This window comes from Sitophilus oryzae, unplaced genomic scaffold (genome assembly GCF_002938485.1).
Source record: "Sitophilus oryzae breed Bouriz unplaced genomic scaffold, Soryzae_2.0 scaffold_1179_pilon_pilon, whole genome shotgun sequence".
NCBI classification, from domain to species: Eukaryota; Metazoa; Arthropoda; class Insecta; order Coleoptera; family Curculionidae; genus Sitophilus; species Sitophilus oryzae.
In genome coordinates this window covers 119,714-143,245 of record NW_022145814.1, presented here as the reverse complement: position 1 = coordinate 143,245, position 23,532 = coordinate 119,714, and the positions used below count along the sequence as shown (strand labels likewise).

The 23,532-nt window shown below is 30.8% G+C and overlaps 1 protein-coding gene across 2 annotated transcripts in view; it reads right to left on the bottom strand.

The window, feature by feature from the left end:
• LOC115891029 (synaptic vesicular amine transporter) overlaps window positions 1–23,532 on the bottom strand; it is a 153,239-nt gene that overhangs the window by 33,290 nt on the left and 96,417 nt on the right. The window contains exon 6 of one of the 2 annotated variants that reach the window (XM_030911431.1): window positions 12,765–12,866. In XM_030911431.1, the coding sequence (XP_030767291.1) occupies window positions 12,765–12,866 (102 nt within the window). Of the gene's footprint in view, window positions 1–6,489; window positions 6,592–12,764; window positions 12,867–23,532 lie in introns of both variants that reach the window. The other variant, XM_030911424.1, reaches the window with a different exon arrangement.

The following is a 23,532-nucleotide window of genomic DNA, read 5'->3' as shown; positions in this document are numbered from 1 at the left end:
ACGACAGATGGACCACAAAAATTACAGCATGGTACCCGCGAGGAATTAAGAAACCTAGAAGAAGATCTAACCTGAAATGGTAACATGATAATTAGGAAATTAGCAGAGATAACTTGGGCCCGCTTGGCGAACAATAGACAACAATGGGCCCAACTACAAAGAGAGTATGTAAATATGTCAGGGAGGCTACACCAAAATTGGGAATGGTTGAATAAGCTGAAAATGATGATGATGATGATGACGATACCTACCTATATCATGTACCTTAGTATAAAACTTTATTTAAATCACTCACAAGTCTAAATCAATCACTATGAAGTTTACCAGAATATTCCATGGGTGAAAATATCAACTTTTTATCACATCAGGTCGAGTTCAGTTATCCAAGACGATGTTTTATGTACGAATGTTTAAAGTGAAAAGACACAATTTGTTTAATAAATATTCCAATGAATACCAAGAGGAAAAATACTGCTAATATCAAGTATTTTTTATTGCAGTGACGGTTTAAACTGCATATATATTTTTGAAATCTCTATTTAAAGGTTCTTTACTGTACAAAGAAATATATAAAAAAGGTATTTACGAAAACATTTATATTATATTTTGCAAGAAATACAAGGCGTGATAATAAATAAGTACGCTAGCAGATCTCGACGACAGAAAGATATTTTACTTTGAAAATTAAAAAAAATATATATTTTTCGCTTAAATTTTGAGAACCACTGGATCTTTTCTGTGTTTTCTTTCTTGTAAATTTAATCTACTACCTATATTATGAAGATATTATGTTTTTTAACTAAAAATTTAAAAAAAATCAAATTTTCAAAATGTTTTTTTCGCGAAAAATACCTCATAGACCCCTCTATACACATCACCCTCTATACATGTGTATATTATTAAACCTAATTGTTATTCTTGTTCTACGCGTTTAAAAAATATGTACTTGATAAGGCAAATTCGGGTTGTTCTTATTTTAAACCATATTTTTAGTCTATGTTTTTAGTTTCACTATTCTATATTAAGATATCCATTATTCTACCATTGTATTTTAAATTTGACCCATTTTTGTTTCAAAGTAATGGCCTAAACGACTTAAAACATACAATTGCATAAAAAGGCATTATGTCCTATACAGAGATTTTTATTGGATAAAAGGAAAGAAAACTTTTTTCCATATATCAGTTTTATTTCTAAACGATTTACTATCGTTTTGAGGTTGAAATTCCACCTCAAAACGAAAAAATAAATATTTTCAGAATGAAGAAAATATAATTAATTTAGTATTTTTGTAATAACCTTTGAAACACATTTTTTGCAAAATCAAGTTGTATTTGTTTAATCAAGATATACAGTGTAAATCCTGTAACGGCTAATGGGCATTTGCAACCTACTTCATACGATTCTTGAGCTATCACTATTTATAAAAATATAATATCCATATTAAATATGGCATCCTATTTTCACATAGAAGAAAAATTATACACAGTATGTTCCTGGATTGTCTTTACAAGAGGAAAAACTTTTTTTATTATTGACAATTTGAGAAAAATGCTTAAACATTTTTGCTTCTTCTAAAATGGTTTTAGGAAAATAGTAAAAACTCTATGAAAATATGGATGAATTTTTCTAAAGCTCTAAAAACCAAAAAGCGTTTCTATGGTAATATAATTTCGACTTCATTCTGTGATTAGAGATAATTATTAATGATTTTGATTAACGTCATATTTTTTGCTGTTGTTAAAGTATTAATTAAAACTATTATCACCCTTTCCGTAGCATTGAACTAAATAAATTTTGTGTTTCTTTAACATTTTTAAACAGCAAAAAATATGACGTTAATTAAACTTCTATCAATAACAATCTATCAAAGAATGAAAACGAAATTATATTACCATAGAAACGCGTTTTGATTTTTAGGACCTCAGCTATATTTTCATGAAAAATTCAACTATATTTTCATGAGTTTTTAATATTTTCCTAAAACCGTTTTAGAAGAAGCAAACATTTTTAAGCCTTTTTCTCAAATTGTCAATAATAAAAACAGTTTTTCCTCTTGTAAAGACAATCCAGGAACATACTGTATATAATTTTTCTTCTATGTGAAAATAGGATGCCATATTTAATATGGATATTATATTTTTATAAATAGTGATAGCTCAAGAATCGTATGAAGTAGGTTGCAAATGGCCATTAGCCGTTACAGGATTTACACTGTATATCTTGATTTAACAAATACAACTTGATTTTGCAAAAAAATGTGTTTCAAAAGTTATTACAAAAATACTAAATTAATTATATTTTCTTCATTCTGAAAATATGTATTTTTTTGAAATTCCACCTCAAAACGAAAAAAAAGTTTTCTTTCCTTTTATCCAATAAAAATCTCTGTATAAGACATAATGCCTCTTTATGCAATTGTATGTTTTAAGTCGTTTAGGCCATTACTTTGAAACAAAAATGGGTCAAATTTAAAATACAATGGCAGAATAATGGATATCTTAATATAGAATAGTGAAACTAAAAACCTAGACTAAAAATATGGTTTAAAATAAGAACAACCCGAATTTGCCTTATCAAGTACATATTTTTTAAACGCGTAGAACAAGAATAACAATTAGGTTTAATAATATACACATGTATAGAGGGTGATGTGTATAGAGGGGTCTATGAGGTATTTTTCGCGAAAAAAACATTTTGAAAATTTGATTTTTTTTTAAATTTCTAGTTAAAAAACATAATATCTTCATAATATGGCAACATAGGTAGTAGATTAAATTTACAAGAAAGAAAACACAGAAAAGATCCAGTGGTTCTCAAAATTTAAGCGAAAAATATATATTTTTTTTAATTTTCAAAGTAAAATATCTTTCTTTCGTCGAGATTTGCCAGCGCATTTATTTATTATCACGCCTTGTATTTCTTGCAAAATATAATATAAATGTTTTCGTAAATACCTTTTTTATATATTTCTTTGTACAGTAAAAAACCTTTAAATAGAGATTTCAAAAATATATATGCAGTTTAAACCGTCACTGTAATAAAAAAATACTTGATATTAGCAGTATTTTTCCTCTTGGTATTCATTGGAATATTTATTAAATAAATTGTGTCTTTTCACTTTAAACATTCGTACATAAAACATCGTCTTGGATAACTGAACTCGACCTGATGTGATAAAAAGTTGATATTTTCACCCATGGAATATTCTGGTAAACTTCATAGTTTTTGTCATAATAGATATACAGAGTGATTCAAATAAAGTTTTATACTAAGGTACATGATATAGGTAGGGTATCGTCATCATCATCATCATCATCATTTTCAGCTTATTCAACCATTCCCAATTTTGGTGTAGCCTCCCTGACATATTTAGATACTCTCTTTGTAGTTGGGCCCATTGTTGTCTATTGTTCGCCAAGCGGGCCCAAGTTATCTCTGCTAATTTCCTAATATCATGTTACCATTTTAGGTTAGATCTTCTTCTAGGTTTCTTAATTCCTCGTGGGTACCATGCTGTAATTTTTGTGGTCCATCTGTCGTCCGTTCTTCTTGCCAGGTGTCCTGCCCATTGACATTTGAGGGATTTGACTCTGTTGTTGACATCTTTTACCTGAGTCTTTTGTCGTATACACTCTAGTCTTTTATGGTCTCTCTTGGTTATTCCCACCATATTTAAAAGCATATATAAAACAAAGTCTTCTTAAACTCTATAAAGGTGGAAGCTAGTGGAAGTTCGTATTCTTTTGTTCGGATGATAGTTTCTCCTAGTATATATATTGTAACGTAAGGTTCTGAAGACTGGTCAATAAAACAGCTACTGCAGGAAATATTTTTTTATTTTCCACGAGGATGGTTGGATGTGTGGTTTAGTAAAAGTTCTAACAAAAGTTCTAAAATAAATTATAATTAATAGGTAACCGAGTTAAGGGTTGGAAATCAACTCCTTACCTAACACCAGGTTTATACCCCAAAATAATAAGAATATAATATATTTGGTAATAAGTCGCAAACCAAGGGCTGTTAACACTTGTAGCGGTATAAATAAAATGGCGATCACCCGAATTCCATTGTTGCAAAAAAGCGAAATTTATAAATTGAATTACCAGGGCCATCTATATATTTGTTTATAAGAAACCTAATGTTATCATACAGAAACCTGTTTTAATATTATATTAAATTAACATATTATATTTAATATTTCCCACATATTTTATCAATTATGCTACAATATATGTGATCAATCGTCTCCTTAGACAGCTGGTGTATATATTTGCTAAGATTTTCCAAGTTCTCCTACCATACGTATTTAAGAACTTCAGCTGTTATTCCGTCGTTCCCTGCTGCTTTTCTATTTTATATATCTTGAAGCGCCTTTTCTACTTCTCCCACGAGAACTTCTGAGGAGTCGCCGTCGTCTTGTGGTAGGGGCACACTTTCTTCTTCATGTATGTTTTCTGGGGCTTTATATAGATCGCTGTAGTATCTTGTTACCAGGCTTATTATTTCGTTTTTGTCTGTTGTTGTGTGTTAATGCGATTAGCGGATTCTTTCCGATCATGAGGGATATGTTTGCGTTCTGTTTATAGCTTATTATGTTTTCGATTGCAGTTTGTAAGTTTTTCATTGTAGTTTGTGATGTCTTCTGCAATTCTCTTTCTTATTGTCTTACATAATTTTGGTGTATTCTATTCTACGTATGGTGCTCCCGGTTTTAATTTCTCCCCTTTTCTTGAGAAGTGCTTTCGTCTCATCAGTCAGTTTATTATCATTGTTACGCCGCTGTGGACCCCCGATTTCTTTTGCACAGTTTAGTACAGTGTCCGTGAGCTGTCGTGTGTTTGTTTCCTCTTCAGGCAGTGATGCTGTCCAGCAACTGTTCATATTCACTTGATCTTTTTTTAGTGTTTTCGTGTTCACTCTAGTTGTTATTTGTTTCCTGATCAATTTTAGTCTTTCTAGTCGAATGTCAATGACTATTCTGGTTCTGACAAGTCTGTGGTCACTGCCTATTCGAAACTTGTTAAGAACGCTCACAATTTTTACTGTGTTAAAATGAAGTCAATTTCTTTCCTAGTTACCGCATTAGGAGCTTGCCATGTCCATTTTCTATTTGTGTTCTTTATGTAGTATAGTTTAATACACATTATTTTGGGTTTGGTGGATTTTTTATAGAATTTTCATTTCAAAAATACTATAAAGTTATAATCCATAACTGTCATATTGTTTTGGAATTTTTTTATTTTTAGTCAACACTTTCTGCACATTTAAACGTTATTTTTAAATTTTTATAATGCTGCTTTGCTAAAAATGGCATATACAAAATAAAAGTAGTCTGCTTCTGTACCTTGACATTTGATTTACAATGGCCTGAAAACAATACAGTTTATTTTCTGGTTGCGGTTACAAAGAGTGTATATTTCTACTGTAGTAATATTGCAATACCGTTTACCTATATATTACATAAAAGCAAAAACGTTCTCTCGTAAATTTCGTGTGATATAGATTACATCGTTTAATTAATATTACCGATATTACCTGAAAGCATTGTTCAAAAGTTAACGTTTTATTTTAAATATATTACAATAATTTTATTCAATGATTTTGGAATCTTCTAAGTAATAGTCTAAGATCCGGCTAAAGGATTATTACGCTCATAGTATTTTTAATCAAAACTTAATTTTTACGTATATTTATGAATAGGAGAAGAGACTTTTAATTGGGTGCCTATCAAAAAGTTGCTGCAACTATGTTTAATTAATTAATAATAATAATAACTGATTTTGGAGACGACATTACGCTCATAAATTTTTTTGATAATTTTTATGCCAAATTAAAGCTATTTTTATTCTGTGCATTGTTATAAAGGTGCTTTTCAAAAAGTTGCCGCAAATAGGGGTTGCCACGGTTCGTTTAATTAAAAAAACTTAGAAATTTTGTATAAGTGCCAACCTAAAGTATGTATTCGGATGTATTTCAGGAAAATATTTTAACTTCTACAGAGTGGCTCAAAAAAGTGAGTGGATCGGGATGATTATATTGTTCCTTTGTTAATTTTGAAATAGATTTTAGATATGTTTTATCTGTTTTTTTTTTCTATCAACCATTTTGCATTTTTTTTTCATTTAAATATTAATTCTTCACAAGTTAATTTTTATTAAATGATAGAAATACAGTACAAACATTATTATCGATTTGTCCCTTATGATCAAAAAATCATCAAGTCGACGTCATAGTTTTCTTCACGAAATTATCAATCTCTGTGAATTCTGCCTATATTTAAGATAGGCGAACATAAATAATATTATTTATATTTTTGTATTTAAGTCATTACTGGCAAATCTGAACGTCAAAATCGTGGAAATCTCAAATAGGATACCTGACGACTCACAGGCAGCTTAGGTCTAATCCTGTATCATCATTTTATCATACTATTTTTTATGTAAACCTACTATTAAATGCTACTTAAATGTATTAAATGCTACTTACCTGCAGCAATTACTATATAGGGGTCAGTTATTAGTGATCTTAAGGATGGTGGATCTGACTCCTGGATCGTGACGGACGGTTGAAGCATAAGCAGTTGTAGTACTAGAAAAAAAAACAAAAGTGAAATATCAAGCAACAAGTTTATCCAAGTATAATGTTGTTGAATAATAAATTTTCTTCGCAAACTTAAATTATGGTAAGGATCTAAATAACTCTTCTACATTTAGATGCAAAAAAATGCAACGGAGAAATTTTTGGCCAAATTTAAAGTGTATATTTTTTTTACTTTTAGCCCTATTTTCATGAATTTTTTAGCAAACTGTATATAATTATATCATTTTTAATTCGTAAACTCAGTTTTTTATAAACTTTAGTAATTGGCATAAATATTATACAAGGTTAATAGAAAGGTTCTTTTTTCATCTAAACTTTAAAACACCCTCTGCAATAATTTCGTGTGTAAATTTTCCTAAAATATAATTTTACAGTAAGAACCTCAAATACAATATACAATAAGTCTACTAAGCATTTTATTTCTTGGATCATGTCAATATATGCTTTTGTTAATTTTTGAGAGCGAAACGATCACAATCAATTTGCAATTTTTTCAATTATCATTACTTTTGATGTAATTTTTTAATATGACGAGATGGTTTTGATTGATGGAAATTTACTATTGTCGTAACGTCATATTACGCTGCATCGGATACTCTATATTAAATTAAAAAAAAAACGTTAAAGATTAACTATACAGTCCTTGTTTTAATAAACATTAATAACGATAACAGAACTAACGATATTAAGGAAAACATCTGTAATACTGAAGTATACAAACAGAAAAAAAAATGTAAAAATTACCCTAATACTTTGTATTGCCCCTCCCCTGGCTGCTATAAACTGTCTGTATACGTCCATTTATACTGTTATTGAGGTTGCGTATATCATATTACGTTATGCTTTTCCATTCTTCTTTAAGAACCAAGCGAAGTTCATTTAATGAAGCTGGTACCGCTTCGCGACCTCTAACCCTCCTGCCAAGCATTTCCCAAACGTCGAACATGATAGGCATAGTAGTATATAGTTCATAATAATCACCAAAGCTGCCTTGTCATTTGTCATATTGAAAAAAAACTACAAAAAGAAATTATAATTGAAAAAATTGCAAATTGTTGGTGGTAAGTTCATTGCACATGATGCATGAAAACAAAATGCTCAGGAGAAATGGTTCTGACCGTAAAATTATATTTTAGGAAAATTTACACACGAAATTATTGTACAGGATGTGTCAAAGTTAGGGTAAAAAACCAACCCCTCAATTAACCCTGTATAATATGCCAAATACTAAAGTTTATAAAAAACTGATATTGCCAGTTAAAGTTGGTATAATTATATACAGCTTGTTAAAAAATTCATGGAAATAGTGCTAAAATTAACTTTTTTTTTAACAAAAATATAACGCTTTAAATTTGACCAAAATTTTCTAAGTTGCGTTTTTTTTGCATCTGAGTGTATTTATCGAGATGATATCCTTTATCAGTTTTCTTTGTAACGGTTTTAAAATAGGCAACTTAAGTAGAGTAGTAACTTTAAATACAATATTATACGGGGTGCGCCTCAAAAGTGGCTCACCCCTATAACTTTTTTATTTTTTTATATAAAACAACAAGATTTGGTATGTTAGTATATGACATAAATTAGAATTCATTGACATATTCAACCTTAAAACTTGCGGTTTCACCGGAAATTTCTACAACTTTTGATTTTTAAACGACACCCTCGGTATTTATTTTACTTTATTCGATAGAAAATGACACTCTGAATAGAATGACAATCATATGTCAACTTTTGACATTTTCGCATATAGTTTATTTGAAATTATAACATGCGGTTCATAACGACAATTGGCCTCGAAAGACCAAGTGAGTGGTATCAAATTATTCGTAAAAAATGCTTTTTCCAAATAGGTATGCTAATGAGCCACCCTCGTTCCATTTTAAAAAATTGAGATATGATTAAAAATACTATTTGGGCATCTTTGAACCGATCAGGACAAGATACTAAAACATTAGACGATCAAATCTATTTTTTCAAGGCTCCTTGATTAAAAATTAGTATTTTTAACATAGCCATGGCACTCTAGATTGAAATCTAAAATACAATTTGTTTTTGAGCGAATATGTCAAAAGTTAAAAATCGAAAGTTGTAGTCATTTTTGATGAAACAGGAAGTGACCGAAAACAATTGAATACGTCATTCAATCCTAATTTATGTAATATTCTAACATACCAAATCTCGTTTTTTATCTGAAAAAATAAAAAAGTTATAAGGGTGAACCACTTATGAGACGCACCCGGTATAGTCTAGTCGAATTATATTTTGGGGGAAAATTTTGGGGTAGTTCTGATTTATTATATTCTTTATGTCTCTTGGAGCGTTGAATCCGAATCTGATGTTTGCTAACAAACTTTGTGACCGAACATTGAAAAATTCAAAAAACGTAAAAAAATAGAATTTTTGTTGTTAGAGTAGCTTCAATCTACTTGCTGAGAAAAGCATTTTATTTACTTTTGGAATTTTCACCGATAAAGTTACAGCAAACTTGTAAACTTATCAATAAGACTTTTATTTATTATTGAGAATTATTGTTGAATTGTTGTGCAGAAATGCAGTTGTGGACTGTATTAATTTTAAATTTTAGTTAGACTGGTCTTATTTTATCAATGTAAATTACGTTAATAGCTGGGAGAAACCGCACAGAGAAATGAGAGACCTGCTCCTACCTTTAATGGTCGTCTCAGACAGCTTCAGAGGGCCCTCTTCTCGATCTTGATCTTCTCAGCGCTAATTTTCACACATACACTAACATGAATCGTCTTTGAAGGGATTTAACTTTTAAGTTCAGACTTTCGGCGCGTACCGGTTAGCTGACCAATTTCGTCGTACGACGGTTTGTAATAGACTGTGTGCCACACTTCCTAGTGTTCGGGCATGCTACACTAATGTTGCAGGAAGCAGGTATAAGTGCGGCAATTTAAAATTTAAAGAAATTAAAATAATTAATCTTAATCTAAGAAATTACATAAAAGAAAATAATTTTATAAAAAATATTAAGTTTCCTTAACATTCCACCCACCAAAACATATGTTTTTAAAAATAAGATAAAGGAAAAAAGAAATAATAATGCAAAGTTAAGAATAAAAAAAATGTATAAAGAATTATTTTACCTTATTAGTTGCCAGGTAAAGGGCAAATTTTGACAACTGGCCTTTGTAATATCCCATGTGCAGTTGTAACTACACGAACAATATTGTCTTTTCCGGGATGAAGCTTTATGACTCTACCCAATTCCCAAGATAACGGAGATTTTGTTTCATGTTTGATCAGAACTAATGAATTCAGTTTTATTTCAGGAGTAGGTTCAGTCCATTTATGCCGTTCTTGCATTAAATGTACATACTCCTGAGACCAACGTTTCCAAAAATCAGTATGCATACGTTGAATTAGTTGCCATCTTGACAATCTATTAAGAGGGATAGAGGTCAGATCAGATTCTGGAAAACCAATTGTTAAAGGTTCTAAGGTCAGAAAGTGACCGGCAGTTAATGGTTGTAAATCATTGGGATCGGCACTTATAACCGATAATGGCCGAGAATTCAGCACTGCTTCAATTTGGGTTAGAATAGTGGAGAATTCTTCATATGTCAAAATCTGAGAGCCGATTGTTCGATATAAATGAGATTTCATAGATTTTACACCGGCTTATTTATCTTAGGTTGGTCAGAACAAATTTTCGGTAAAATGATACTATCAAAAGAGAATAGAGGATTAGAATCATTACATGGTTTAATCGTACAATGTGTGACGCCCTGATTTGTTTGCGCCGACATTCCATTAAGTCCTTCAATGGGAATAGAAAAGCGTTTGCGTGGTAATCCAAGACGATTTACACATTTTTCTGTAATAAAGTTAGCCATGCTAGCGGAGTCAAAGAGAATTCGAATTTGTTGAAAGTTTCCCCGAATATCTTTGATGTCGACAATGGCTGTAGATAATAAAACCGTAGATTGTTTAGTAGATAACGTGCTCGCCATAGCACTGACAGAAGGGCCAGGAGTTGACTCTAGGATTGCACGGTCATCAGTGTGATTGAAATTTGAATTGACTGGAGTATTAGATGAAGAACTATCTATAGCTTTATCCAGATGCAATAATGTGTGATGAGGAGATCCACAAATTTTACATTTAAAGAAGAATTGCATTTTCGTACAGAATGGGAAGATAACAAACAATTTGTACATAAATTGTGTTGTTTAGCAAAGTTTAACCGGTCCTGCGGTGTTTTTGAAAGAAAGGAAAAACATCTGTATAATGCATGTGAAGATGAACACAGTACACATTTCAGTTTGTCCCCCTTATTAGATTGATATGGTGTGGCATTGTTATTACTTGTTGTCATAAAGGCTGGATAACCAGTTTTAATTTCTGAAGGTTTTTTTTAGATGAAAAACTAGAGGATTGATACGATTGTTTGCTCTTATCCTTATAATGTTCATTATTGTATGAAGTAGTAAACTGAACTGATTCTAAGGCTTTACATTCATTTTCCAAAAAATGTGTTAAATCTGAATATGTCGGAATTTCGACAGTATTTTGAACTTCAAAATCAGTCCTAATAGAAACATTTAACTTTTGCAATAACATATTAAATAAGAGAAAATCCCAATGAGTAACAGGAAATTGCAAAACGCGTAGCGCAGAAATATTTTCGGAAAAAATGTCCAGCTTGACAGATTTCATTATAATGATAAGTAGCCAACAATCTTTTATTTTGATATCGATTTTTAATAGCAGTATAAGCAACTGTATAATTATTTTCAGTGACTGGAAGTCCTTTAATTACAGATAGAGGTTCTTTACCCAATGACGTTAGTAAATATTGGAACTTTTCTACATTTGACAATTGTGAATTTTCATGTATTAAAGTATTAAAAAGATCAAAAAATCCAGACCAATTTTTGAAATTGCCTTCGGAAGAGTAATTTTCGGTAATTTTGCAGTAATTTTAGGAGTGGAAACATTGGTCGAATTATTTGTCAAAGAACTGTCACCTACAATTTGATATTTTATAGCTTTAGATCCGTAGAATGCGTTGTCAGCTGATATACGTAAAGCATCATATTTTTTAAAATCTTTCGTCTGAAAAAAATCTAAAATCGTCTGATATGAGAGAAATAATTTGATTGTGATAAGTCATAAAATCTTCATACACCTTGTCAATAGTCTCTACTCTAGCTAAAAATATCGATTTTTGAGAGTTGTCACTAGATATTGCAACACAAATGTCATAAGTTTCTTTTAAACGGTTAAACGCTGTTGTTCGTTTTAAATCATACTTAGAAATTTTATCTAACATAGTGAAAATATTTTAATATTATATCTGATTTTGAATAAATGAAATTATAATATTAAAACTAAAATAATAATAATTGAGTTCAGGTAAAACTGCAAGAATTAATATCAGTAAAAAATATTGTTTATAAACAAATGTGAAACTATAAAAAAAAATGTACTAAGTACAATTGTGACAGTACAATACGATAGTACAATTCTACGTCGCTCAGAATTTACCCGACCAAGTAAATTGGTGCGTATTTGTATCGCTGCGCGCTCGTACAAAAAATGAACCAAAAAACTATAAGGCTTGGTATCTGTGGAATGTATGGATTTTAAATCGCAAAATTGAAAACTGATATATTAAAAAGAATTATAAAATAAAATCCGGCTCGAAGGACCAAAAATGTGGAGAAATGCAGTTGTGGACTGTATTAATTTTAAATTTTAGTTTGACTGGTCTTATTTTATCAATGTAAATTACGTTAATAGCTGGGAGAAACCGCACAGAGAAATGAGAAACCTGCTCCTACCTTTAATGATCGTCTCAGACAGCTTCAGAGGGCCCTCTTCTCGATCTTGATCTTCTCAGCGCTAATTTTCACACATACACTAACATGAGTCGTCTTTGAAGGGATTTAACTTTTAAGTTCAGACTTTCGGCGCGTACCGGTTAGCTGACCAATTTCGTCGTACGACGGTTTGTAATAGACTGTGTGCCACACTTCCTAGTGTTCGGGCATGCGTACACTAATGTTGCAGGAAGCAGGATACCTGACGACTCACAGGCAGCTTTGGTCTAATCCTGTATCATCATTTTATCATACTATTTTTTATGTAAACCTACTATTAAATGCTACTTAAATGTATTAAATGCTACTTACCTGCAGCAATTACTATATAGGGGTCAGTTATTAGTGATCTTAAGGATGGTGGATCTGATTCCTGGATCGTGACGGACGGTTGAAGCATAAGCAGTTGTAGTACTAGAAAAAAAACAAAAGTGAAATATCAAGCAACAAGTTTATCCAGATACGACGCCATCTTGATTTTTGTTAAATAGAAACCCCATCATATTTTAGCATCTTCCGGTAGACATATTTTCGTTTTCGATATACAGTGCATTTAAAAATTAAATGTTCCAAAACTATTTTAAAAGTCGCACCCAATTTAAAATTTTCCAGTTTCCTATTTTAAGATTTTGGATAAAAAATCGGCATCCTCGCGAAAAATTACATTAAAATATCTTTTTACTATCTTAAAATAGGAAATAGGAGAATTATAAATTGGGTGAGACACTTAAAATTATTTTGGAACAATTCATTTTTAAATGCACTGTATATCGAAAGCGGTATGCGGAAAGTATACTGAAATATATATTTTTGAAATTAGCTAAAATATGTCTACCAGAAGATTCAAAACTCAAAATTCTTTATTCATGTGAATTACCATTAAGGTTTACAATCGTCAATGTTATCAAGCCTTGCAAGATACAAAGTAAAAAGTCAAAAAGTAAAATGAGGTAAATATGTTATACATATATAATAACACATGATGATAATTACACATGATGCACAAGATGCTAAAATATGTAGAGGTTTCCATTTATAAAAGTTCTATCTGTTAAAATTGACGTTTTAAAAAATTTTGAGGTTAGAAAATCGACATCCTCGCAAAAAATTACATTAGAAAATCTTTCTACTATCTTTAAAGATGAAACAGAAAAATTATAAATTGAGTGAGACACTTAAAACGATTTTTGAACATTTCATTTTTAAATATCGATAGAGGTAAGCGCAAAGTATACTGAACTGTATATTTTTGAAATTAGCTAAAATATGTCTACCGGAAGATGCTATAGCTTACTTCGGGTTTTTCTTATTACCGATTCTGAACCATCCTAGAACTGTGATACGCATGCGCAGGAGGAAATACGGAGAAATTATTTCATTAGTGCATGCGCGGCAGAGTTCTAGGACAGTTCAGAGTCGATAATAATAAGAACCCGAACAAAGCTTATATGTAGAGGTTTCCATTTATAAAAGTGGTATCTGTTAAAATTGACGTTTTAAAAATTTTGAGGTTAGAAAATCGGCATCCTCACAAAAAATTACATTAGAAAATCTTTCTACTATCTTTAAATATGAAACAGAAAAATTATAAATTGAGTAAGACACTTAAAATGATGTGCGTAAATAGTAATGCCGCTGCAAATTTCTTGTTTTTAATAATAGCATTTTTTTGGTTAATTTTAAAATTTTCTTTGCAATATTAGTACAAAACGAGGCAAATATTACATACCTTAAGTTGTCAACCTATTATTTTATCATTGTTAAATGTAATTTGTTGTGCTGTTTACACTATTACGTTATAGTACCTATGCTTATTATCTCCAAAATGTACTTTTGTAATTTAAAACTAGTTCGAATGAGGCGAAAGCCTAGCGTTTAAAAAATACAATTTGACATTGAGAAAATTATAGGATGACAATTTAAGGTACGTTGGCATTTGCCTGGTTTTGCATTGTTACCTGTTTAGTTTTGATTTAAAAACAGATGCAGTTTTTCTTAAATTAATTAAAATAGGCTCTAAAATTGCTCAAATTTGGCTTGTGTATTCCGCATAGGCGGACCTTTAAAAATTATTTAGGACATATCTGTAAAATTAATAGGGGAACCAATATTTCTTCTTTTTCGTACGTTAGAACCAAGTCCTGTGTTTTTTTCAATGGTTCCCTAAGAACAGTTGAGATGATGAAGACCAGCTTTAATACCATCTTATAGGTGGTCGTCCCAGCGGTCGAGGCGTGTTGGGTCTTCTCTCCTTAGCAATTTTCGCTAACCGGTCGTTTGACATCCTGTCCACATGGTCTCTCCACTCTCTTCTCCTGTTCCTTGCCCATTTTACTACATCCTGTACTTCACATGCTTCTCTTATATCTTCACTTCTTTTCCGGTCATATAAGGTATATCCTGTAATTGATCTAAGTGTTCGCATTTCTGTTGTTCTTAGGAGACGTTTTGTTGTTGTGCTCTGCTCTAGTCTCTATCGCATAACCGGTCTCATGCAAGCCTTATAAATTCTAATTTTGCTTCTGACGTATATTTATTATTTATTTCGCCAAATTATATCCCTTAAATATCCTGATTTATCATTAATGATGCCCTTGTTTTTTGGGTTTTTACTTCCTCTTTTAGATTCCTAGTGCTTGTTATATTTGACCCTACATATTTAAATCACATCACCTGTTCTACACTCTGATCATAGATTGCGAGTTAACATCTTCTAGGTTCTCTAGATATTGTAAGGGATTTTTTTTCACGGATATTTGCATGTTAAATAGTTTTGTCGTTTTTTGGAACTTATTAGCCAACATTTGAACAGTTTTAAATTTACACGGGATCTCCTAAGTTTCCATTCTTTAACGTTACTTTATGTCTCAGACCTATCATTTTTGGACCAGTCTCTGCTATTAACTATTAACAGCTATTAACTTTTGAGGCCAATATTTTTCTTAGTGTATTTTCTACTACGCTTGCTATAAAACATACGGGTTAAATTAATTTGGTTACCTAGTTATTTGTATTATCCGATTGATAAGTAAATCAGTCTAAAACTATACAGGGGGCTACAAATTCGAGGTACGAGCATTGGTATTTCGGTAACCGCAATAGATATGAACATGGTTAAATTGGGGCAAAGTTGCGCCTTGGGATGTTCACCAAGATGTCATCAAAAAAGTTTTAAAAATTTCAAGGATTGTTGAGTTTTTTGGAGAAAACGGATTTTTCTGGAAATCAATTTTATTTTTTCCTGTCGTTATTTTTTAGAAAATCAAAAAACTAATTCCACATTCTCATAGCCACTTTATTAGGGCTATCTGATAGTATTTTTAGATTTTTAAATTAGCTGATAATTTGTGAGATACAGAACACACATTAATGCATTAACATGCATTAATTTTTTTAAATACGGATCTTCATTTTTTATTTCAGTTTTTGAAAGAATTAATTCTCCTGAGTACAGTGATATGCCACACTTAATATTTTTTGTTTCGGACATTTGAACACAATTTATTTAACTAATTTCAAGTCCGGCTCTGTTTTTTTTTAATATTAAATCTATTCATGGTTACAGTATTGATAAGTCTTTAAACTTAGGGGACTCAAAAAACTCACAATCTGTTAAAAGATCCATAAAATTAACACCCTAAAAGATTGTGAGCTTTTTGAGTCCCCTACCCCTCGTCAGAGGTTTTACATTAATACCTTTAAATTGCTGACCTGGGTATTATTTATTTGAATCTTTCAACTGGCTTCTTTCGATTTCCTTATTCAATATTAATTAACGCTGATTAATATTGTTGCAATGAATTGTTGCATTGAATTCAGAGTTGCATTGAATTCAGATTAAATAATTAAAAAAAACAGAATCGAACTTGAAATTATTTTAAATAATAATTAAACAGTTTTGTTGTTGTTAAGGTTCCCAAAACAAAAAAAGTATAAAGTGTGTAGCTTTGTATATATCATATCTCAGGAGACCGAGTTAAGTTGGTCTCTCTATTTCACAAATTATCAGCTAATTTGAAAATCTAAAAATACTATCAGATAGCCCTAATAAAGTGGCTACGAGAATGTGCAATTAGTTTTTGATTTTTTAAAAAGTAACGACAGGAAAAAATAAAATTGATTTTCAATCCGCTTTTTTCCAAAAAACTCAGCAATCCTTGAAATTTTGAAAACTTTTTTGATGGCATCTTGGTGAACATTGCAACTTTGCCCCAATTTAACCATCTTCGTATCTATTACGGTTTCCGAGATACCAATGCTCGTACCTTGAATTTGTAGCACCCTGTATAGCACAAATGTACAATAAATGTTTTCAAACTGTTAAGTAAAAGAAAAGACAAAGACTCGGCAATCGGTTTTATTGAGCTGCTACACATAAACGCAGCGTGAAATAATGTAACGAAATAAGACAAGCATTCAGTAGCCGATTTACGGCTTATTCTGATCCGATCTCGCAGTCTGGTTCACAAAACACCCCATTTTGCAGGCGACTTCTTTTTCATTATCCCTTCAGCCCGAAATTTATTCCTTCGGCCTGTGAATGGCCGACTTATATCTGCGCTTCGTCGCCTTGTCCGCGGATATCCTTTTACGATATGATAGGGAGTATTGGTAGGGCGCCTTTAATATAAGAAAACGTTAAAAAAGCAAAGAAAAATGATTGATCAGGTTTGTTTAATCTGATTTCGCTTTTTACAGTTTTATTTTACTATAAAAAGTTTTAAGATAGGGACGGAATTAAAGTTTTTTTGGCGGAGCAAGTTTGCAACGGATGGAACTTTTATTTATCATTCACTAAATGTGTAACACCAAAGGTTCCAACCCTCAACTGTAATTATCGTTCACTTGCCAAAACGTATATAAAAATTCAGCATTTATCACATTATTTTATTACGGAGTAATAAAATAATATAAAATGCCATGCGACAACTTTGCCAATTAAGTTCTAAAGAAATAAAACATTATAAACAATATTTGTTTTTTTAGCAACTGTTAAAATTGCCTTATACTTATTTATCAAAAATAGTAGATAAAACAGTACTTTAACCGCAAGGGTAGATTAAATGATACTTTAACAGCGAGGATAGGTTAAAAACTTTATTTCTTCTCGTACGTTTTTTAATTGCTTCCATCTTTGAAAATTTTTGTATTCCTTTTCATAAGTTATTCGGGATTTAAATGGAAGTAGTTTGGATTTGGCGTTTGTCGCCGGAATATCTGTTGATAATTTACTTATTTCGTTTTGAGCCATTTCTGGCTCCAATTCAATCAGCAATCGACAAGTAAGAGAATTAAAAAATATTGACTCAAAACTGACAACTAAAGAGACAGCTTTATTTATTTGTCAAATTACATAAAAACCAACGCCAACCCAGCACAATATTTTTTCTACTCGTAATAAATTTCTTGCAATAATAATTTCTGAATATTTTTTAAAACGTAACTCGCTATAGAAAAAAATATTGTTTCATACACGACGATAAAATCATAGTATAATGAAACTAGTAGATTTACTCCTTGTCAAATCCTTTGTTCTTTTTCTGCCACTTTATATGACCTTGTTCTCGCCTCCCGTGACCACTGACGTAGCTGTATAGTTGTGGTCTATTAACTAGGCAAAGTATAGTCGTGGCACTCGCCGTAGTTTCACAGATATGTATTTAGAAAAACATGAGTTCCCAATAAAATAAAATAAAATAAATTGATCATCGAGTAAAAACTTGCTTGAAAACAGAATGTTTTCACATTTGGTGTAGGTAACAATTCTTCTGTATCTGAAAATCTTCTGATGGCAAGAAATGCGGAAAATATATATAATGACATATTTTTATATTATTATCTATTTCAGAGATTTTCTACAATTTTTTTTTGATTTAAAACAAGTTTAATTTTCTGTAGATAACTGGATTCTATTTAAAGCACACTGCGGTGTTGCCATTCTATTTCTTATTTACTAAAACTTTGGTTAAAAACATTATATATGAAAAGTGGCAAAAAACTAGAGTGAATATAACAATACTTAAGCTATGTTTTCTTAAACATGACAAGGACACCAGAATAAATTCGTGTAGAAAAATTTACTTTATCGTATACAGTATATACGGTATTTTTTTATGGCGACACCAAAATCGTAATATTTAAAATGTTGTATCTCATTTTTTTAAATGCACCTAGTATATTATTTTTCTTTCAGATGTAGAATTAAAAAGTAAACATTTTTTGTATTTAAAGTGTTCTTAAATTTTTAGGCGTTTTGCAAATATTTTCTGTATTTCATTACATATGGGATTTTCAACGATAAAATATCAGACAATGTGTGCAATAAGATGTGAGCTTTTTGAGTCCCTACCCCTCGTCAGAGGTTTTACATTAATACCTTTAAATTGCTGACCTGGGTATTATTTATTTGAATCTTTCAACTGGCTCGATTTCCTTATTCAATATCAACCTGCTCTCACTACCATACTTGATCCACATTATGACGAACACAGCGTGGAATTAATTTCTATATTAGCAGTTCAAGGCAAGAAACTCTTATACATATAATTTTATTATATACCTAAAAACTGCAAGAACTTTATTTTCCATTATTAAATGTTTATTGATAATTACTATCAGCTTGCCGATTTACATCCGATGGAAATCTAACAAAACTCAGAGAACAATTTTTTGAATTATTACTACAATTAATAGCAGCACACAGTAAGGCTCTCATTTTTTGTCAATCCGTCTCTGTGCTGGGACGTAACGTTCGAACCTCGCAGCTCGACGGACCGAATTCAAAATTCAACTGAAACGCTTTGCAAGCTGCCGACATTCCACAGCTTGCAAAAACTGGCAGAAAATATTTGCGAGAGTGCAATTACTCTTTTCCTTAAACTATCATAAAATTGCATTATCGTCTTCCGAAATTAATTCAGTCGCGATTTCATCGCTCGTGAATTAATCTTTTCGATCGACGATAAAATACCATTTTATCGTCTTGTATAAAAAATAACTATTATTGTACGGTATTTTGAAATTTTAAAACATTTCCGATGCACATCATCAACTTTGAGTGACAAGCGATAGCGACAGCGCTGCCAGATCGTGATGGATTTATGAGATGAACCTTAATTTAAAAGTGTCAAATAATATATTTAGTATATAATTTTTATAAAATTTTTTAAGGCAGCAGCTACTCCCTACAAATTGAAATAAGTAGAAATAACTGGAAAGTGGTATAATGTGCTTACCAATCAATCTTACTTCTCTGACTGCATTCAAGGGTAATAAAGGATCTTTATTGTTACGTTCGCGCTCAAAATATTTTATTAGGGAAGCTAAAAGCGCTTTGCTTCGACTGTTTAAAGGCTTCGGCATATTTTCAATCCACAATTTCAAAAGATGCAGTAAAAAATCCCGAAAATTTAGTTCTTAAAAGAACTGTTTGTGCTTAGAAGTACAATTTAAGAAAAAAAAACTACAAAAAACGGCAAAAAAACGAGAATTACTCTAAATTCAACAACACCAATTATACAAAATAATGGCTAACACTAGGATAATTGTCAAATAATACACGACAACATTGCTGAACATGGCGCAATGTGACCAACAAGGCGATAATAAAAATCGGTTTAAACTAATTTTTGCAGCTTTAATCTAAATAAAATATCTCTTACAATAATTTGCTCTATAAAATATAATGAAGAGCTGCTTGGTATCTTAAATAAGTAAATAAATTTAAACATTTTTGCTAAAAAGTCATTTACTCAGGTTTATAGGCTTTAGTGTCAATTTCGATGTGATTGATGACGTGCATCGGAAAATGTTTTAAAATTCCTTATATTAGTAGGGCATAAAGCTAATTTAAAGAAATACTCATGGCAAATAGCAAAATTACTGAAAAATATTTATGTTTTGCTGTCTGACTATGTTGTATTTTAGGCCAATCAAATTAGAGGGGTCACTTAGAAAAAAGTGCTGACTATTGATTTGATTGGTTCTTTTGACGCGAAAAAAAAACTTTCCTATAGGTTTGCACGGTTGCTCGAGCGCCGCACTACTCAGGAGGTCCAAAAGATAGTACAATTCTTGGACTTTTTTCAGATTTTCGCCTATAGGTCCAAAACGTTGCGTTCTAGCGAATATTTTAATATTACGCAGATTAAAGAGAATTATATTCTTTGTCGCTTGCAGCAAGACTATGTCCAAGACTGGATCTTGTGAGAGCAAAAGCAAGGATACTTATTAGACAGAAATACCAAGACTAAGAAAGTCTTGGTCTTGGTCTTGAATTTGCTTCTCTTTATTATGGCGTACATACCTGTATAACTTGTTGCCAAATATCACACTTAATATGCGGGATACCAGAAAATTATAATGAAAAAAATGAAGGACTAGACTCTAACGTACTAATAACAATATAAGCATCCAGGCAATGACCGGAAATAAATATACAACTTTATAATGGTATTTATTGCATTTCAGTAGTTTAATCCCTAGTGATTATTTACCATCTTCACACTTAAAATGATAAAGCGGTTATGTTTACCTTTTATACGCTAAGAATCAAAAAGTTTTATTAGAATCCAAAGTTTAATTATAAAATTAATTAATCCAGTTTCAGATTAACTCCTATAATAACACACCTGCGAAAGCGTATACTTAGAAATACAGGGTGGCGCCTCACATACGCCGCGGAGGCTCCAAGGAGAACAACAGTTTGTATTGAAATGAAATTTTGTGAGCATATGTAGGTTAATTCAGAGCACTTTTAAAAATATAGAGAGTTCTACAAGGTGTACCCAAAAAAAGTTACATATCAAAGTTGTGTTTTTTGTAATGGAACACACATTTTCTAGAAATAAAGAACAATTTTTAAATTACAATAAAAGCTAGCTAAATTAGAATTTACCCGGTATATCCTAATATGTAGTTAAATTAATTATTGTACCTATTTAAATCAAATTAAAACTTGATCCGAAAAGTTATACAGAGTGAGACAAAATTAATATTGAACATTGGTCACCTTTAAAAGCATTTGGCATTTACATGCTTTTAAGCATTTGGCTTAAAATCATGTTACTCTTTTATTTTAGAGTAACATGATTTTACTTTTTTATTTTAAATGGAACACTCAGTATATTATTTCGATATTCAATGGAGAATTCATGTCCCTTCAAAATACTTAAGGTTGCCTACCCCTCAAACAAAGATTTTCCTAGATATTTTCATTTACATGATTTGATCTGGGTAGATCTTTATTACTTGATAAAGAGATTGGCTGTGATATGTCTGACGTTACTTCAACATAGCTGTCTAATTAGTCCAACTTTAACAACTAGTTATCATTTTGTGTCTGTTAAAACAAAAAAAAATTCTCAAAAATTTACCGAAAATGCAAACATATCCTACATCAGAGAAAATTGATATGATTCTATTAGATGGTGAATGCAGTGTGCATTCACCAATAATTAATAGAATACTTAAAGGCTCGTGATTTCATCTAGTCTAGTTTTTTATGGGGATATGTACAGTGTTTAAAAAACTCGACCAACTAGTGTCGACAACATGAGAGGAATTATTGTAGCTGCTTTTCGAGGTAGAACTCCATATATGCCTTTAAAAATTAAAAGATCCTTTTGAAAAGACAACCATTTTATGCAGCTAACAGGAAAGGAAGCATTTTGAGCATTTGATTTCATTTAGCAAATATTTGTCACATAATTATAGGTTTATATCTACATAGTTTTAATTGTGTAATAATTAAAATATGTTTTAAACGTGTATTTATCATCTTGTGTCAGTTAAAACAAAAAAAATTATATGTTTAAAATGTGTATCTTATTATTATGTCTAAAATGTGTATCTTATTAAAATCTGTATACTTATAAAATATGTTTTAAATGTGTATCTTTTTATTACCGTTGAGTATTTTACTCTATAATCTTTAATTTTTGTTAAATTAACAAAAGGTTATACACAGCCACCCTAGATTTTTTCAAAAAATAAAGATCTACTGACGCAAACTCATAAAAATTAAAATATCTAGGAAAATCTTTGTCTGAGTGGTAGGCAACCTTAATAATATTTTGAAGATATATAAATTCCCCATAATATACTGAGTGTTCCATTTAAAATAAAGGAGTAACTTGCTTTTAAAAGTGACTAATATTCCATCTGTATAACTTTTCGGGTCAAATTTCAATTTGGTTTAACATACAATGGTTACTGTAATTAAATATCAGGCTACAAGGCCAACTAAAATTTTGGTAGCTGTTATCGAAATTTAAAATTTACTCTTCATTTTCACAAAATGTGAAATATGTCAAATTCCTTAGATTTTAGGTATATGCTTCTTTAATAAAACTCACCTTTATTTTCTTCCTAGAATCCGAAAATTAATTAATATATAAGGTGTTCCATTAGAAAAAACACAACTTTGATGTGTAACTTTTTTGGGGACACCCTGTATAATTCTATATATTTTTATAAAATACTTTCAGTTAACTGCTTTCAGCTGCCAAAATATCATTTCTATATAAACTACCGTTCTCCTTGAAGCTTCCGCGGCGTATAGAGGCGCCACCCTGTACATAACAATGGCTAAACTAATTTATTAGACTCATTCCACAAATTCCGATTTCCGATAAAAAAATTATTTTGACTGTTTAAAAAAGTACATTCATAATTTGCTTACATTTTCATTTTTCCTAATACCTTATAGAGGAAAAATAAAACCTGATTTTGTTATTGATTACTATTTTGACCAAATACTGAGAAATCCAAATAAATGTGCTCATTTCAGTTTGTTAAAATTTTTATATAAGATGGTTCTTACCACACCCATACAATGATTTAAAATAAAATTAACAAGAAATTAAATAAGATTATCAATTTACCACTCTGTATATTCATACACGTCAAATATATTATATCGTTACGGTTACGACACACAATGGAATGCTCTAAAACTCTTCCAGATGCACCAGCATAGTGTTGTATAGAAAATTTAGTTACTAAATAAAATTCTAATAGAATTTGTAGATCGTTTCCCCTATAAGCTGTTAGTGTGGATAAACCTTTAGCCTCACATAAA